The sequence below is a fragment of the Vulpes lagopus genome, chromosome 2 (genome assembly GCF_018345385.1).
Source record: "Vulpes lagopus strain Blue_001 chromosome 2, ASM1834538v1, whole genome shotgun sequence".
Lineage (NCBI taxonomy): Eukaryota > Metazoa > Chordata > Mammalia > Carnivora > Canidae > Vulpes > Vulpes lagopus.
The window spans coordinates 164,893,668-164,913,035 of NC_054825.1; the positions used below are offsets into that span (position 1 = coordinate 164,893,668).

General features: G+C 54.7%; 1 protein-coding gene across 4 annotated transcripts in view; it reads right to left on the minus strand.

Moving 5' to 3' along the window:
• BICRA (BRD4 interacting chromatin remodeling complex associated protein) overlaps nucleotides 1-19,368 on the minus strand; it is an 82,911-nt gene that overhangs the window by 14,395 nt on the left and 49,148 nt on the right. For 3 of the 4 annotated variants that reach the window (XM_041742320.1, XM_041742306.1, XM_041742313.1), the window contains exons 2-7: nucleotides 12,196-12,296; nucleotides 10,743-10,788; nucleotides 10,616-10,658; nucleotides 8,431-8,496; nucleotides 4,243-6,228; nucleotides 3,490-3,666 (exon numbers count right to left, since the gene is read on the minus strand). In XM_041742320.1, coding sequence (XP_041598254.1) covers nucleotides 3,490-3,666; nucleotides 4,243-6,228; nucleotides 8,431-8,496; nucleotides 10,616-10,658; nucleotides 10,743-10,783 — 2,313 coding nt within the window. In that variant the 5' untranslated portion in view covers nucleotides 10,784-10,788; nucleotides 12,196-12,296. The remainder of the gene's footprint in view (nucleotides 1-3,489; nucleotides 3,667-4,242; nucleotides 6,229-8,430; nucleotides 8,497-10,615; nucleotides 10,659-10,742; nucleotides 10,789-12,195; nucleotides 12,297-19,368) is intronic. The other variant, XM_041742325.1, reaches the window with a different exon arrangement.

A 19,368-nucleotide genomic window follows, 5' to 3' on the forward strand; every position in this document is an offset into this window, starting at 1 on the left:
TGTGTCTATATTTTTCGGTCAATCCACTCACCAACCTGGGCATTTGTTCATCCATCCATCCATCCATCCATCCATCCATCACCCACCCAACCACCTATCCATCCACTTGCTTACCCAATGAACATTCAAGAACCTCCCGTCACGCCACATGCTGCCGTAGGCACAAAAGCTGCAGCCGGCCTACAATGTGTCTAGCCCTGTGCTGGCCTGCGGGTGGGTGACTAGGAATCAGCTCACGGGCACGGCTGACCCTTCTTCTCGAGGTCACCCACAGCATCGTGACTACTCTTACTGTTAATGACAGGTATCTACTCGCTGAATGCCTGCTCTGTACAAGAGCCACCGTGAGGTCGGTGGCTTTATTCCCATTTTGCAGGTAAGTAAACGGTGTCTCAGAGCTTTTGATGCTATGTTGGGGCCGGGATTCGCGCTCAGGTCTGGCTTTCTCAAGACCTCAGCTGTTTCTCACAACTAAACTCTAGGTAGGCTTCAAATCCAGGCCCCACAAAGTAGGTAACCTTGGGCCAGCTACTCAATCTCTGTGCCCCTGTTTCCTCATCTATAAAATGGGGATAGTATATACCAGCTCCCCGATGGCAGGTTTCAACGAGATGATGGTTGTGAAGCGTTCTGAACAGCACGTAGACATAACAGAAACGTCACCATTCACGAAGGGTTTACTGTAGTGCCTTCCTCCTCATGCCTCTAAACCTAAGCAAGCTCCGAACTCTGCCTCGAGTCCTCCTACTTCCCTCTGTCATTGCTATGACCACCCTTATCTTTGAAGCACTGTCATCTTGTCCCTTGAGGATCCCTGGGCTTCCATTCTCGTTCCCCACCAAACCATCTTCCAATGGAAGCTAGAGAACTCACTGAAAATCTTATAATCAGACCATGCCATGGCCCAACTGAAAGCTCTCCAGTGGTTTGGCCAGATCCAAACTCAACGGCCCACGAGGCACTGCCAACCTCTCTGACCTGACCCCTCCCTCCACTCCCCTCTAGCCTATATTCCATTCCTTGACATCTCAAGCTCATCCTTGCCCCAGGGTCTTTGCACATGCTGTCTCTCCATACCTTCTCTTTCTTCAGGCCTCAGCTTACATACTTCCCTCTCCCTGAGGCTGTTCCTGCCCACTCTCCCTACAGTGGGTTTCTCCTCCTCCTCATCTATCGGGCTATTGACCTACAGCTGAATCACATCTTCTCTGAGAACATTTTCTCCCTTTGATTCCACTGTGGTATGGAGCCAGTAGAAGGTGGGCTCTCATATGGGTGCTTGATTTCTTCAATAAATGATTTTCTCCATTGATTTAGCCAATGAACGCTTACCAGGCATCTGCTGTGTGCCAGGCACCGTTCTGGCCAGGGGGGATACGGCAAGGACAGAATAGATCAAACTCTGCCCTCATGGACTTTACAGTACGAGGAGAACAGGATAACAAGGAAGTGAGACAGCCGATCACGTGGTGGTAAGCGCTACGGAGAAATATGAACCAGGCGAGGGTCAGGGAGGGCCGGGCTGTGGATGGAGCAGGCTACAGGGTAAGTGGGGTGACCAACTTGTCCTGGGTGGCCTGGGATGGTCTCAGTTTTCAAATGGAAAAGTTCTCAGGGTACCGGGTAAACTGGAACGGGTGGGGTCACCGTAGGAGCTAGTCTAGAACGTGCCTGTGCCAGGCAGGTGCTCTGTGAACATGTGAAGTGGCAGGGCACAGCCACGGTGCTCGGGGGAGACTCTATGGACCCCCCCAAGTACAGCTGACCATGGGAGGCTTGGGGAGGGGAAGCCGCTGGCCTGAGGGACCGAGGCCTGCATCTGACCCATTCCAGAGACACTGCTTCCAGCTTGAGTGGCTCACAGGCCAGGCGGCTCCTGGCCTCCTGTCCCTCCCCCACTTCTGCTTCTTTCTCCTCCTGGCGGAGAGATGGCCTGATGCCATCTTGGCCCTGTGTTCAAAACTACGCCTCTGGGCCGGATCCTACTCTACCCCACCACGACAATAAAATAATAATGGTAAGAGCAAGTGTTTATCGAGGGCTGACGCTGTGCTAAGCATATGCCAACTCATTCCCCACAGGCCTCGAAGAAACCGTTATTTCCATTTTTCAGATGAAGAAATCAAGGTTCAGCAGCCACGGGGAAGTGTTCAGGGTCAGCACAAGGCCAGGGACATACTAACTGCCTTCCTTCCCCAAATAATCTTAAAGAAACTGGAAAGAAGAAACTGGTTGCTTAAGGTCACATGGCAAGCAGCAGAACCTGAGAGTGAAATCACAGCTGTTTAAGGCCAAAGCCCATGCTGCTTTCTGCCATACTGACCTTGCTGACATCATTCCCCCTCCCACCTCATCTACCTATCCGCCAGTCCTTTCTGAATGAGTACAATATCCACCCCCACCACCACCCCCAAAATAAAAAGTAGCCCTCTCTGAATTCTCATGTGCCTATGACTCATATGAGACAAAGGCTAATTTTCCTAATATGTAAAGAGTTTCTAAAAATCAACAAGAAAATGACCAGTGACCCAGATTTAAATTTGGCAAGAGGTACAAGAAGCCAACTCCACAGAAAACATAAATAGCTCTAAATCTACGAAAGCCTGCCCAACCTCATTCACAGTATGAAAAGTAGGTTTCCTACTTTTCACCTACCAGACTGGCTAAGTTCAAGACACTGCTGAGGTTGTGGAAAAACCAGGCATAGGCAATATACTGCTGCTAAAGGGTAAACCGATTTATACTCCACAGAGGACAATCTGGCAGCATCTGTCAAAACTGCAAGTGCAAATGGCCTTTGACATACCCAGCACTTGCCTCTTTAAGAACATACCCTACAAAGTGACATACGTACAGTCATTCTTTGCAGCTTCATTCAACACAGTTAAAGATTGGAAGTGACCTAACTGCCCAACAAGGACTGGGTAAATAAATAGCAGTGGAGTACTGTGTGGTCCTGTGAAAGAATGATGTACCGTCTCTCTCGAAAGGAAACTTTAAACGATAAAAAGATGCAAAACTGAATGCAGAGTATGCACCATGTTTACAAAAATGGGAGGGAGAGAATCCAGGTGCCATTTTCCTTGTCCATGTGTGGAAAAGGATGCAAGAAACTGCCCTCGGGGAGGGAAAGCAGGAGGCTGTGGTTCAGGAGCAGGGGCTTCTCAGCTAGAACTTTGGTAGCTTTTGAGATCTGAACCCTCTGAATGTACCACTGATTCAGATCCGAAAATAATTCGAGGAAAGAACTGCCTGCTGTGTGCACCTCTGCCTAGAGTGTGGGCTCCCCCAGGTCTGGCCCTGGTCTTAGGAGGCCGGGACTGTCAGAAGACCCTCAGGAAATATCTGGGGAGTGAAGGAGCACCCTTCCCAAGCCAGCAAGACAGAGAGGCAGGCGGGGCAGCCAGAGCAGCGAGGAGGGAGCGAGAGGAGGGGCGGCAGGGGCGAGCTCGGTCTGAGCTGGGACAAAGGCTGCCGGGGTTCATCTACCTGGGGGGCCGGCGCTGGGGAAGCCTGGCTGTCGGGGGCCTGAGGGCCGAGGCCAGCTCCTTTGGCGATGGGGGTGCTCGGGGCTGGGTCTTGGGCGGGAGGCGGGGCGCTGACTATGACCGAGGCGGGCACGGAGAGGTGGGGCCCGTCTGCAGAGAGGGGCTGCTGGCTCCTCTCCTGAAATGGGCAGCCCGCACAGGGTCAGAAGGCTGCCCCACGGACCCGCAGCCTCCCCTCCCCACCCCGAGACCCCGGCCTCCCCGAGGCTCCGGAGAAGGGGGTGCTGGGAACCGGGCAGAGGGGCACAGAGAGGCTGGGTGCAGAGGCCAGGGAGGCTAGGAGCCCCGGGGTCCAGGCACCAGGGAGGCCGCAGCCCCAGTCCGGTGCCCCCTTTTCCCCGTCGATTTTCAGCTCCACCTCGCCCGCAGCCTCCGGCCCCATCTGTCCGAGTCTTGCCCACTCCCTCTGTGATTCCCATGCCCTCCAGCAGGAGGTCAGATGCCAGTCGGCCAGCCGGGGAGGCCCCCTCCTTGTCTGTCAGCACCTGTCACCCCAGGGCTTCCCCCTAGGGGACGTGCATCCTGGGAGCCGGAGTGCCACCTCTGAGATGCTCTCCCTAGCCCACCAGACCCTCCCCAGTCGCCTCCACCACACAGTTGTAGCTCCAGCTCCTGGCCCGTCCCCACCGCAGCCCCCTGTCCCTACCCTGCTCCCCCTTACCCCCCACTTCCCTGCCAGCCCAGCCCCAGTTACCTGAGGCAGGAACATCTGCAGGGAGTCCTGAGTGAGGATGGCCGTGGTGGCGGCAGAGGGCGGCTGTCCCAGGACGATCTTCTCGGGGCTGGACGCCAGGCCTGGGCTGGGCTGGGGGGTGGTGGCCTGAGGCGGTGCGGTGGCCTGAGGGGTAGGGGCCTGTGGGGGCGGCGGCGGCTGCTGCTGCTGTGGCTGCTGCTGCGCAGGTGGCGGCGGCTGGAGGCCCAAAGGCAGTGGGGTGCTGACCGCCGGCGGCGCCTGGGGGGCCGTCTGCACGGCGAGGACAGGTGCGGCCTCTCCGGCGGCGGCAGGGGTGGCCGGCTGCACCAGCCCATCAGGGGCGTTGAGCATGGCCACGGCGCTGGGGGGCAGGGTGACCCCCTGGAGGACGGTAGTGGCAGCGGGGCCGGTGGGCGCTGGCTGGCTCTGCGTGGGCAGGCTGCCCGCGGCCAGTGACACGGGCATCTGGAAGAGTGCCGGCTGGCCCACCTGGATGGGGGCGGCCGAGAGGATGTGGGCCGCGCTGTGGGTCCCGGAGTGGGGGGCCAGCACGGGGCCCAGGCTCAGCGGACCCGCCAGGTTCTGGTTGGTGAGGATGGGGTTTGCGATGAGCTGTCCGCCCGCGTGGGGGGCCGCGGCCGCCAGGATCTGCCCCCCGACATTGGTGGGCAGGGCCGAGAGCGTCTGGGGGAGCTGGACGGCGGGCGCGCCGGGCAGCAGGAACTGGTTCTGGCCCGGCAGCATGTGCTGGGCGGGGATGACGATGCTGCTGCCCTGGTTCAACAGGTGGACGCTCATGGGCTTGCTCAGGGCCCCGGGGGGCTGCGGCGGGGCGGCGCCCGTCGTGGTGGCCGGAGGCTGCTTGAAGACATTGGCCGGCAGGGCAGGCGCGGGGAAGCCCGACAGCACCACGTTCTGGCCGGCCTTGCCCGCTGCCATGAAAGTCAGGTTCTGGGGGGCCTTGGGCTGCTGCGGGAGGCCCCCGGCCTCGCCCTGGATGGTGAGTGTGGTGCCCGCAGGGGCGAACGGCTTGGGTGTCAGCTGGTAGAGCTTGGGGGGCAGCACGCCGGCAGGCTTGGGCTGGATGGGCGTGGGCGTGCGATGCAGGATCACGTTGGGCGCCGGAACCAGCGGCGACGTGCCGAGGCCGGGGGCCACCGCCAGCGGCTGCCCCGAGGGCGCCCCGCTGGCCGCCGCTGTGGCAGCTCCCGCCCCTCCGAACACCGAGTTCCCATTGAGCGTGGTGGCCACGGCGGTGGGGAGGTTCTTCTGAATGACCAGGCCGGCCCCCTGGGGCGAGACGCCGGCCGATGCCAGGGTCACCGGCTCCGAGGGGCCGGCCGCCGAGGCCAGATAGCCGCTGACGGGCACCTGCTTGGCCAGGAGCTGGGAGGTGGGCGGGTTGAGTGCCATGACGGGCTGGCCCACCACCTGGATGGGCGCCAGGCCGAGCGTGGCCGCCGTGGCACCCCCGGGACTGCCGTTGGGCAGGCCCTGGAGGCCCGGGATGGGCTGCAGGGTCACATTGCCCAGGCCCACGGGCTGCAGGAAGGGCTGGACGCTCAGGGCTTTGTTGACCACGTCCTGGGGTGGCACCAAGGCCTGGTGGGTCAGCACGGTGGGCGGGGCCTGCAGCCCCAGCAGGTCGGTGCCGCCCGGGAACAGGGCCTGGGGCCCAGCGGCCACGGCAGCGGCCCCACCAGCACCGGCCGGGCCTGCTCCACCATCGGCGGGCTGGAGGGTGGGCAGCTGGAAGGGGCCCAGGTCCAGCTCGGCCTCGGCCTCAAGTGTCTGCTCAGTGATATTGGCCTCTTGGAGGCTCTGCTGGAGGATGTCGCAGGGCTGGTCGGCGCCTCCACCACCCCCGCCGCCCCCTGCGGCAGGAGAGCCCAGGATCGCATCTTCCAGGAAGTCTAGGTCCACGCTGGGGGCTGGCTGCGTGGGCTCTGGGCTCAAGTGGTTGCCAGAAGCTTCTTGCACATGGAGCTGGAGACGGGGTAAGGTGGAAAAGGAAGAGCAGAGATTAGCAAGCGGCTGGTTCGGGGCACAGCCAAAGCAATAGGACCCTGGTGCCTGTGCAATATGGGTGGAGGAGAGAAGATTCCAGCTGGAAGTGGCCAGACCTAGGGTCGAATGCCAGCACCACCATGGCTTAGCCATACAACCTGGGGCCTGCTTACTCTGGCCCCTCCCTCTGTACCTATGAATAGAATGGAATAAAAACCGTCCTTTAAAGAGCCATAAAGGCCCATCATACTTACCTGCAATCCCAAAGCTTGAAAAGGCTCTGAAAACTGCAAATGTCTTCCTAACTCATTTTGGTGGCAAAACCTGACCAAAAGTGACATGGGGCGCTCAGGGAGGGCTATAATTTGTCCAAGTAACGTGACTCTTCTTGGGTCTGACCACAGAAAGGTGAATGTGGATGTGTTAGGTGACATTCTGCATCACTTTCCCAGAGTCTGGAAGATTCTGGATTCTGAAATGTGCCTGGCCCCAAATGTTTTGGATAAAAGACCACGGCTGTGCTAAAGACAGCAACAGCTACTGCTGTGAGCCTGCCTTTGCGCCCGCGGCGCTGGGAATGACATGTCTACAGTGTCTTCCACATTGTCCCGCATCACAGTCCCAGACAAGTGCAATCAATCCACACATGAATATCTGAGCAAATGTTACACAAGTGACAATTATACTCAGAGCATGTAATCCCCACTGGTATTTGACCAGATGATAGATCAAAATTTAGCAGTTTAAAAGATTCAGAGTTAAATGACATGGAGGGCTTACAGCCATACCTGCCACCTTAGCAGGTGTGCGAAGAGCACCATCTAACGTTATTATTATGCCATTCATATTGTTGTCATTGGTAATGGGCTCAGTGAGGTGGGCACTGTCCCCCATCCTCCTTCCCCAGACGGAGAGAGGGGAGTGCTTGGGCAGAGGGGGCCCCTGCTCGGCCCCCCACCCAGAACCAGGCAGTTCTGAGTTCTTAACCACTAAATAACAACGACCAAACCCGCCTCCTAGGACAGTCATGACATTCGCTGACCTCACATACAGGAGGCTGAGAACCTGACCAGGGACTTTACGAGTATTAAGAAAGATGGTAATGCTGACAGTAACGATCACAAAATAAGAACACAGGCTCTTCAGTGTTCCTGACTCTATAAACATAGTAATGTGAGCATGATGTTTATTTGTTGGGTTCTATGTTAATCACCTATATTATGAAAGATGAATTATCCAGAATATACTATTACAGTTGTTGTGGGCATTAAATAAAAATGACCGAGGGTGCCTGGGTGGCTTAGTCAGTTAAGCCTCTGCCTTTGGCTCAGGTCATGATCTTGGGGTCCTGGGATCGAGCTCTGTGTCAGGCTCCCTGCTCTGCAGGGAGTCTGCTTCTCCCTCCACCTTTGCCCCTGCTGGTATGCTCTCTTTTGCTCACTCTGTCTCTCGAATAAACAAAACACTAAAAAAAAAAAAAAAAAAGACCAGAAGGGGCTTGGCGGCAGAGAATAAATGATCAGTGAATCACAGTTAGGATGACCAGGAGGGAGGAGGGAGAAAATGAGGAGGAGGAGGGATGGGGAGAGGAAAGGAGAAGCCACAGAAGAGGAGAAAGAAGAGGCAAGAACAACTGGCACAGCCAGGTATACATTAGGTGCTCATTTAATGTCTACTGCGTTCCCCACTCCGGGCTTTGCTCATCACCCCTGCCTTTTGTTTTCCAGATGGAGACTGAGGTCTGCACCAGTCAACCCCACAGCTTTGCCCAGGTCAGACCCCACGGCTAAGCAGGGGCAGGGACAGGCCCCCAGACCCCCAGTGGCCCTGCTCCCGAGAGAAGAGTGAACCCCAGAGCTGGCATCTGCCTCAGCTCCCCAGGACCACTCTGTACCAACTGACCCCCAAAGGCCCCAAGGCCAGGGACCTCGGATCCTCACCTCTTCCTGAAGAGCCCATGGGCAGAGCCATGGTCGTCCCACTGGAGTCCCACCTCTGCCCCACACTGCTATCAGTGACTGCCTCCCCCACCACCACCAAGATACCTCATGGGCCCTAACACAACCCCATCTGCTTGCCTCTTGCCATCAGGACCCCCTGCCCACCCACTGGCCACCACCAGGGGCAAGTGAGCCATGACTTGATAGCCTGGGGCCCTCCCCAAGCCCTTGGGCCACTTACCCCAGGACCTTCATAGAAGGCACTTTGGGCCTCCCCGGGATTATCCAGGAGGTCATCACCATCGAGCTGCAACAAGAACCCCCCCACCCAAAGTCAAAGGTCAGATGGGCAGCCAGCAGGCCCTGCTCTAGAACAAAGACCAACTTAAAGTTACACCAGACCAAAGGACAACGATGGGGTGGGGGTGGGCGGGGTGCAAGGAGTACAGGAAACTCCACCTCCAGAAGAGAGGCCTGAAAGAAAGAGGCTTGGCAGCACGTTCAAAACCCAAGGTACTGGGACGCCTGGGTGGCTCAGCGGTTGAGCCTTTGGCTCAGGGCATGATCCCGGGGCCCTGGGATCGAGTTCCGCATCAGGCTCCCCGCAGGGAGCCTGCTTCTCCCTCTGCCTGTGTCTCTGCCTCTCTCTGTCTCTCATGAATAAATAAGCAAAATCTTAAACAAAACAAAACAAATAAACAAAAAAACCCAAAAACGTGTTCCCAGCACTGAGTCCTAGGCTCTCCGGACACACCTGCCTTGAACTCTAGAATCTGGCCTCTGTGCCTTGGCCCAAGCTGTACCCCTGCTTTCACACTTCACCTCTCCAGCAGCACATCCTTCAGGACCGGTCACATTTGCCACCTCCTCCCAACAACCCCCTGTCCCACCTAAGTCGCACCTTTCTCTTCGTGCCTCAAGTACCCAGTATACCCCATCATCTGCTCACCCAGAGCGCCAGGCAGAGCCTGTTCCCGGAGGGCAGGGACCTGTCTGACCCCCAGAGGCGTCTCTAGCACCTAGAACACAGCCCAGCGTACACATAAGTGCCCATTGAATGTCTGTCTATAGCTGAGCCTCCCAGCTTCTCTCTGGACGTCTCTCCAGAACTGCAGCCTGGCATGCCCAACAAGCCCCCTTACCCTTGTGGAGTGGGCTTCAAGTTCCCAACCTCTAGAGACACAATCCACTTGGCGGCTTGGGCCCAAATCCAGGAGCCACTCTGACGCTCTCCTCCTCGACATCTACTCCACCAGCAGGTCTAGTTGACCCTGCCTCCCAGGCAGAGCCCAAAGCCAGAGCCTGGCACCCCCTCCGCTACCCGCCCCACGCCTCTGGCCAGCCTCATCCCACTTGCACTCGCCCCTGCTCCACAAATCATCTGATGCTTCTCCTTCCAAGACCCGGGGCTCTGTTTGCTCCCTGGGAGTGTGGGCCAGCTTGGTGACTTGCTTCCAATGAATACAAGGTGACAAAAGTGATGTGTGACTTCAGAGACGAGATCATAAGAGGCACTGAGCTTCCTCCTGGCTGTTCCCCTCGGGTCACTCACTCTGGGGGAAGCTGGCTGTCATGTTGTAAGGACGCTCAAGGATTGTGCAGGGAGGACAATGTGGGGAGGCCCAGAGGCCTCCAGCCAACAGCCTGGGAATGAATCAACTGGGATGCACGTCCTCTGGACCTGGACAAGCTGTCAGGTGACAGCAGCTCCAGCTAACATCCTGCCTCAACCTCTGGAGTGCCCCTGTGCCAGAAGCACCCAGCTAGGCTGCTCCCCAAGTCCTGAGCCTCAGAAACTGGGAGAACATTGACAAATTGTTTCGGAAGTGTCAGGATACTTTGTTACACAGCCCTAGGTAACCCATACAACTCCTCATGGCTCCACCCTTCCACTCTTCCTTGCTCTACTCTTAGGCCCTGTGTGACCTGTGACTTCTTACCACTTAGCCTCACCGCTTCCAGACTCCCTTTGGGTCTGGCCCCACCAGCCTTCTTTGTTTCTGGAATGTGGCAAATTTTCCAGCATTTTCACCCGCCCCTCCCCTGGCCCAAGCACCATGGATGCCTGCCTCCCTGTGATCCTTCAAGGTCACCTCTCTGCCCACACTAGCACAAGAGGCCCCTGCCCCTGCCCCCACCATTCGTTTTGTTTAAGCCATTTTTGTTGTGCAAGTGACATGCTTATTTCTTCTCCTGCTCTGCAGGGTTCTGTCCACCTACCGCCTCTGGAAGTTACTGCTTTATTTAACCAAGGAAATGTGTACAGCGTGAGGAAAGGGATTTGTCCCTACCATAACCCCTGGGCCCAGCTCACAGAAGGCACAATGCAGATGTCGACTGAATGAGGGGGTGGGGGGAAAAGGTCTCTCAGCCCCCAGTTCCACAGCCCCTGCCCCAGGGAGGCCCCTGCCTGCCCCAGCACTCACCTTCTCGGATCCATGTAAGAAGTCATTGAGGGCCTGAGGGTCACTGAAAGACAGAAGGGGAGAGACACTGAGGAGGTGAGGGGCAGGGGAGGGGCGACAGGGAGGGTGGAGGGAGCCCATTACTCACCAAATCACGTCTAGTAAGCATCTCCCATCCTCATCATCCATCGCCACTGAGCAGGGTGGGGCAGGAAAGAGGGGGACAAGGGTGACAAGTTAGACATAGGCAGCACACCAGGACCCTCCCTTCAAGGACTGCTCCCTGGGACCAAGGTCTCCGGAAGGCCAGGGTTTCTGTTCCCTTGAGTCTATGGGTGTGGGTGGGGGCAGAGACCAGCCAGAGACACCTGCCTTCTCCTCCTCCCTCAGCCTCTTGGCCAGCATCTGTCCCTCGCCCACAGTGAGGACATCCACCAGGGCAGAGTGAGCCCTGATCACCGGCAGGCCCGTGCTGAGTGCTTCATACACAGGTAACTCTCTTAATCCTCATGGGACCCCCACAAGATGGGTCCTGCTGCCCCCCATGCTGTGGATGAGCAAATGGGGGCCTAGAGACTGTCATTCATCTCCCAGCCAGCAGGGGGCAGAGCCAGGCCTTGAACCCAGAGTCTGACCCAGAGCCTGGGCCCAGGCCTCCCCAGGACAGGGCCCAGCCCACAGCAGGGTGTGGCAGGGGTCTGCCTGTCTACCTATAAACCTCTCTGAGTGACTGTCGTGGGCTCCCCTCCCCCAACACACACGTACAAAACAGCCCCCAGCTGGTTAAAGCCTGTCACCCATGACAGTGTTCTGGGACCTCCTTGCCACTCCAACTCCCATGACCCCCCAAGTGCTCGGTGATATAAAGAGGACTCTTGGGGGGAACTGTCACAATTGGTTCACTAAATGATGCCCCGGAGAATCTGATGAAGGCAAAAGACCCTTTTGCCCAAAACGTGTCAGTGGGCTAGAAATGTGATACCCACTTTCCCCAGGTCCATGGGACACACACTACACACCTAATGGGCCTTGGGTCCATAAGCCCAGCCTAGAACACTGCAGGCGACGCTGGCAGGACCTGCCCCCCACCCCCACCCCCATCAATGACTCTCCCTTCCAGCTGGCCATGGGGACCGTCCCCAGAGGTCCTTCCCAGGCTCCTGCTGCACTTGGCAGCACTGACAATAGGTTCTCTCCAGCTCCATATCAGCCCCACCTCTGCTTCCTTCTTCCTGTGTCACCACCAGTTCTGTGGCCTATAAGCCCTGCCCTTCCCGACCAGCCGGGAGCAGGGGTGGGGTGCTGGGGGGTGGGGGGGCGGGGAAGGGCCAAGCCAGGGGACAGAAGGGCCAGACCTGCAAGGAATCTGGCAAAAAGGGAAAAGTGGGGAGAAAATTCCACCTGCAGCTGGCAAGGAGGCAGGGGGATGGTCCAGATGACCCAGGGGGCCCAAGGCCGGAGAGGGAGGGGCGGAAGGGTGTTGCTAATAAGCCAGGCTCTGCCAAAAAGGAGTGTTCCTTCCTCACCTGGGCCCTGGTAGGTGGAATGAGGGACACGCCCCCCCCCCGGGGGGGCACAAACTGGGACCCTCGGCCGGTTACCTGTGCTACAAACGAATCATGAAGGGAAGGAGGGGTTGTCCACTCCAGGTCTACGCAGGGCCCCCGGCTGGGGACTTGCGGAGTGTCCTCTCGGGGGCCAGCTGTGGAGAGAACGAGGGAGGCTATAAGAAAGTCAGTGACCAGGGGACAGGCTGGGGGGGGTGGGGTGGAGGGAGGAGCCCAGGAGAGGGGTTGACCAGACCACATGTAAAGGGGGTAAGAAAAGAAGGGGTCGAAAACAAGTTTAATAGCACATGAGACTATACCCTATTACCCTACATGCGACATGCCACGCGTGCTACAAGATAGAACGTCTTATGATACCGTTTATTGACACTCTGACCTATAAAACAGTCAGTTCTTGTTATCCAGGGACTTGGGTGAGCACGCAGCCGTGAGTGCCAGGCGCCCGTTCCCGTCCCCGGGACGACCACAGGGCGGCCTCCGCGGGCCTCTGCTCACATTCTCATCAACCTGTCAATACGCAGCCCTGTCTACTGCTCTTTCTGTCGAGAGACACCTCGTTTCCTATAAACTGTTGATTCGTTAACACCAAAACTCATGGCCAACAGCTCTGGGACTCGTGCCTGAAGGACGCTCATGTCACACACCCCATCTCTCCGGAGGGCACAACCCAGCCTTCCTGCACTTGGGGGTACCGGGTGGCACTCAGCAGAGTGGGAGGTGAACCGAGAGGGCAAAGCGTGGCCTTGCTCTACTTGGGCGGGAATGTGCACTTGGGGCCACTCAAATTTCTCACGTCTCCAGATGACCAGGGACGCGTGCTCGGGCATCCATCTGCAGGTTGTGCGTGTTGGCAAACAGGAAGCTTCGCAAATATGGAATTGGCTGTGATGACTGTGATGACGATGCCCGCCGGCCACTGGCTTTAAGGGCTCTCTCCCTGTACCAACCCATCTCACCTTCCCTAGATCCCTGTGAGGCAGGTACTTTTATTAGCCCCATTCTGTAGATGGAGAAACTGAGGCTCAGAACAGTGAGTGATATACCCAAGAGTCCTTGACTGGTAAGGTACATGCTGGGGTTCGAGCCAGGGCAGGTTCACTCAGACTCCTGCCCTCACCCGCTATCCCTTGCACGCTCCTTTCCTCATGCTGTTTCTCTTTTAGAATCTGCAGCAAATATGGCAAAAATGTCAAGAGGAGATGAAGCTGGGTGGCAGGCTTTGTTATCATTTTAAGAATGCTTGGAATAGTTCAGATTCAAAAAAGCGAGAGGAATGGGAGCACCCAGTGGCTTCCCCTCTTGCTCAGGCGGTGCAGGCCATGGAAAGATCTAGAAAGTATCTGTCACAAGACCCAGGGACACGGGATCCTGTCCCAGCTAGACTCCAGGTGCACTGCCATGGCCTGAGGGTGTTCACGAGCACCCGAGGTGCCTTTGTCAGAGCAGTCAGCTTTGTGGTGGTTCTTCAACCTCAAGCCAGCAGGATTAGAGCAAGGAGTGGGTGCTTCCTGACCAGGACCCTCCAAAGGGAGCCTGCAGGTGAATGTCCAGTGGGAGGCTCCTGACACCCATGTGAGAATTTGTTTTTATTCACATGTTCTTTTTATTTTATTTTTTTTTCTTTTTATTTTTTAATTTGTATTTATTATTTTTTTTAAAGATTATTTATTTATTCATAGAGACACAGAGAGAGAGAGAGGCAGAGACACAGGCAGAGGGAGAAGCAGGTACCATGCAGAGAGCCTGACGTGGGACTCGATCCAGGGTCTCCAGGATCACGCCCTGGGCTGCAGACGGCACTAAACCGCTACACCACCGGGGCTGCCCTCATATGTTCTTTTTAAAGATTTGTTTGTTTGTTTGTTTGTTTATTTATGAGAGCACAAGAGAGGGGGGGTGGGGGTAGAGATCCTCAAGCAGACTCTGTGCTGAGTGTGGAGCCTGACATGGGGCTCAATCTCACGACCCTGACATCATGACCTGAGCAGAAACCAAGAGTTGGCTGCATACCCGACTGAGTCACGCAGGCGCCCCTATTCGTGTTTTCATTCCACTGGTAATAGCAAAGAAATGAAAGGAGGTTTTTTTGGCCAGAGGGAGATGCTCTGCCTTGTGATGGGAAACAGTGAAGTGAGGGTTTAAAATGTCACAGCTCAGATTTGTGCATGTAGATTTAAAACATGTAAATTTTACCTTAAAAAACTGTAAGAGAATAAAAAAGGGGCACCTGGGTGGCTCAGTGGTTGAGCATCTGCCTTCAGCTCAGGTCATGATGCCAGGGTCCTGGGATCGAGTCCTGCATCGGGCTCCCTGCAGGAAGCCTGCTTCTCCCTCTGCCTGTGTCTCTGTCTCCCTGTGTCTCTCATGAATAAATAAAATATTTTTTTAAAAATTGTAAAAAAAGAAAAAAAGGAATCATCACAATCAGGTGGTAGTGGGCGGGGGGAGGGGGGCAGGTTGAGGGCTGGGCGGAACAGCCCTCAACCTGGGCTGAGCAGGTTGAGCGGAACATTGATAACTGTCCGGGCTGGGTGATGGGTACTTGGGAGCTTCACAGTACTATTCTCATCACTTTGTACATTTTGGAAAGTTTCCATAAAAAACAAAACAGTAGGTCAACAATCACTAGGTCTGGCACCTCTGCTTCCCATGTCTCCCATCAGTTCGATGCCAAGAGGTCCAGCACAAAACGATAGTTCTGGAGTTGGAGTCAGGGGTTCAGATCCCTGCTCCACCATGCACGCACAGGCTGGGTGACCCCGGCCAGGTGACTCCATCTCTCTGGGCCTCCACATGTCCACTGGTCAAACGGTGTGTGATCATCGTCCCCCTGTCTCATATGGCTGCATCTCCCCCACAGTCTCCCTCTGATTCCCAGGACCTACCCTGGTCTACAAGGTCAGAAATTGGGAGACAGGCCAGAGTTGCTACATTTTGAATAAACGCTTCCAATCCCAGGGCAGCCAACAGCTCTAAAGTGGCTGGGCACCAGCGGCCCACCAAATGCTCATGGCAAGAATTGAGTGCACCTAGACTGATAAAGGTCCCCTGTGGGACAATGGGGTGGCATGTGGGTAAGAGCATGTTCTTCAGCGAGGCAGCCTGGGTTCCCACCCCAGGACTGCCACCTGCCAGCTGTGTGCCCTACGACCAGTTACTTAAACTCCTGTGCCTCAGTTTCCCCATCTGGAATATGTGGATGACGGTATGTCCCCTGCCACAGGATTGTTCCATATGAATACCTTTAATCCTTGTGAGTGGTAAAGTGTTTTGTGAGCGATAGATACTGCTGTAATAATTTCACCTACCATCCTGAATATGATAGCACATGGCAACCCCCAAAGCTTTCTGGCCACAGCCCAGCCAGGCTAGAAAAAAGTCCCCACGCTCAGGCTTTTCCACCTGCCAGTTGCCACATGTCACCCTTGAACACCTGCAGAAGGCTTTATTTATTTTATTTTATTTATTCATGAGAGACACACACACAGAGGCAGAGACACAAGCAGAGGGAAAAGCAGGCCACCTGCGGGGAGCCCAATGTGGGACTCGATCCCAGGACTCTAGGATCACGACCTAAGCCAAAGGCAGCCGCTCAACGACTGAGCCACCCAGGCAGCCCCTGTGAAAGGCTTTATAGATCACCTGTTTCAGCTATGGGTCAAGCATATGGGCCTACCTAAACCACCAGACACCAAGCCTCTGAATTCTTCCAAGCCTGTTCTTACCCCCATTTCTCAGATGAGATAAGAGGCTACACAGAATGGCTGTGGAGAAGCCACAGGCCAAACACAGCGGAAGAAACGTGACCACGCAGAGCTAACCAGGTATCCTGCGGCCCGCAACCCAGCAGGCAGAGGGAGGCTTGAGGGACATAAATGAACCCATCAACCATCAAAAGAGATAGAATTTGAATACTGCCTGGATATTTGCAATATTAAGAAACTGTGATTAAGATTTAAAGTGGAGGGATAGGGATCCCTGGGTGGCTCAGCGGTTGGGCATCTGCCTTCGGCTCAGGGCGGGTTCCTAGAGTCCCGGGATCGAGTCCCACATTGGGCTCCCTGCATGGAGCCTGCTTCTCCCTCTGCCTATATCTCTGCCCCTCTCTCTGTGTTTCTCATGAATGAATGAATGAATGAATGAATGAATAAATAAATAAAATCTTAAAAAAAAAATAAAGTGGAGGGATGCCTGGGGGCTCAGTCGGGGAAGCGTCCAACTCTTGATCCCAGCTCGGGTCTTGATCTCATGATCATGAGTTCAAGCCCTGCGTTGGGTTCCACGCTGAGCACAGAGCCTATTTTTTCTTAAAAGTTCAAAGTGTAGGGCAGCCCAGGTGGCTCAGTGGTTTAGTGCCACCTTCGGCCCAGGGCCTGGCCCTGGAGACCCGGGATCGAGTCCCATATCGGGCTCCCTGCATGGAGTCTGCTTCTCCCTCTGCCTGTGTCTCTGTCTCTCTGTGTGTCTCTCATGAGTAAATAAATAAAGTATTAAAAAAAAAAGTTCAAAGTGTAATAATGGTATCATGTCTTTTTTTTTCTTTTTTTTTTTTAGAATTTTATTTATTTATACATAGGAACAGTGAGAGAGAGAGAGAGGCAGAGACACAGGCAGAGGGAGAAGCAGGCTCCATGCAGGGAGCCCGACGTGGGACCCGATCCAGGGTCTCCAGGATCACGCCCCGGGCTGCAGGCGGCGCTAAACCGCTGCGCCACCGGGGCTGCCCTGTCTTTTTTTTCTTTATAGCGTCTTTACCCTTTAAAAACACACTCTAAAATATTCAGGGGTGAAATGGTAACATGTCTATGATTTTTCCCCCAAAAGAACCCAGCTGTGGGTGTTTGGCGGTGGGGGGGGGGGGGCTAATGTACATTTAAGTTCAGATTAATTCAATGAAATTAGGACAGAGGATGTGAAGAAGACATGTCCCCAAAGAAGACATACAGATGGCCATAAGCACCCGAAAAGATGCTCAATGCCACTCATCATTAGGGAAATGCAGTCGAGACCACAGACACCAGCTCACACCCATTCGGATGGCTATTATCAAAAACAAAACAAAACTAGAAAACCCCCAGGAAACAGGTATGGTTGAGGACAGGGAGAAACGGGAACCCTGGGTGGGAATGTAAAATGATGCGGCTGCTGTGAGCAACCGTCCGGCAGTTCCTCGACACAGTAAAACCAGCACTGCTGTGCGACCCAGTTCCAGCAAGCCCACTTCTGGGTACATCCCCCCAAAGAACTGAAAAAGGAGGGTCTCGAGCAGGTATCAGCGCACCCGTCCGAACGGCAGCAATATTCACAATCGCCCAAAGCTAGAAACAGCCACGAGTCCGCCACCAGATGAATGGGATATTCCGGTGGAATATCGGATTATTATTAGGGACGAAAATCCTGAGCCAGGCCACCACACGGATGACCCCAAAGGACATCGTGCTGTGTGAAGTGAGCCAGACAGTTGCAAAGAGGCAGCAAGCGGAATGCTGGCAGATTCCGGGAGAAGGGGGAATGGGGAGTTACTGTTTCGTGGGTGTGGAGTTTCAGTTCTGCAAGATGAAGGGTTCTAGAAGCGGACAGTGGCCGTGGTTGCAAAACACTATGAGTCTTCTAACGCCACTGTGCATGCTTAAAAATGGCTAAGGTGGTGGTGGTGGGGGTGCCTGGCTGGCCCAGCTGGCAGAGCATGCGACTCCTGATCTCAGGGTCATGAGTTCGAGCCCCACCTTGGGTGGAGAGGTGATGTAGATAAATTTTTTAAAAATGGCTAGGGTGTTAAATTTTATGTGTATTTTTTTACCATGAAAAAAATTTTTTTTAAAAAGGGGAATGAGGGGCACCTGGGTGGCTCAGTGGTTGAGCGCCTGCCTTCGGCTCAGGTCGTGATCCCGGGGTCCTGGGATCGAGTCCCCCAATTGGGGTCCCTGCAGGGAGCATGCTTCTCCCTCTGCCTGTGTCTCTGCCTCTCCTCTCTCTGTGTCTCTCATGAATAAATAAAATCTTTTAAAAAATTAAAAAAGGACAATGAGAAATAGCAAAAGATTTTTTTTTAAATTCACATAAGAAAGTTAAACATTAACATTTATTTTCAGTTCCACTTGCCACATTTCAAGTGCTCAGCAGCCCCGTGTGGCTGGTAGCTACTGTCAGAGACAGCGTAGATCGTGAGCATTCCCATCGTGGCAGCAAGCTCTCTAACTGGACAGAGCTGGTCTGTAAGAGTGGGAGCAACTGAAAGTCGGGTGATGACGAGGGGGCGGTCCACGGTTTGCTATGCTTTCTACTTGGTGTGCATTTGCAGTTTTCAATAATAGAAAGTGTTTACTTTAAAAAAAAAAAAAAAGACTTTGACACCAAGTATCGTATGTCTGTTCTGATTGCTTATTGTCTGTTTTGTTCCCTGTAGGATGCCAGGGCCTGCAGAAGGAAGAGCTCAATAAATATTTGGGGACTGAATGAACGTACAGAGGGCATTAGACAAATCCGTTCATTTGTTCAAGCAGCCTGCTAGGGAGTACATTTGTTAAGCGCTCACTGTGTGCTCAGCATGGGGTTACCATCATTAGGAGAGACCCTGATGAGCAAAAGCACACCCAATTCTTGAGCCTGGGGGGCATGACCAGTGGATCTCAACCAAGGGTGGCACTGGACATCCCACTCTTCAACACACGCATACTCAAAAGCTTTAAAAAAGAAGTGGGGCAGCTGGGTGGCTCAGGGGTTGAGCATCTAGATGCCTTTGGCACAGGTCGTGATCCCGGGGTCCTGGGATCGAGGCCCATATCGGGCAGGATAGGATGTCTCTACCTATGTCTCTGCTTCTCTCTCTCTGTCTCTCATGAATAAATAAATAAAATCTTAAAGAAAGAAAAAGAAAGAAAAGAAGAAAAGAAAAGAAAAGAAAGAAAAGAAAAAAGAAAAGAAAAGAAAAGAAAAGAAAAGAAAAGAAAAGAAAAGAAAAGAAAAAGAAAAGAAAAGAAAAAGGGACTGGGACCACAATTCGTGTGCAGAGTTACCACCAAATTGCCCACGTGGGAGGGGACATATCGTGCCCCTTCAAAGCAGAAGATTTAAGAGCTATCGCATGGCTCTACCCGAGTCCCAGAACAAAGGGGACACATGGGCAGGGCCACAGCCAACCCACAAAAGGCAGACACACGGGCGTGAAACAAGCCTTTGCCACTGAAAGCCCCCGAGACATGGGGC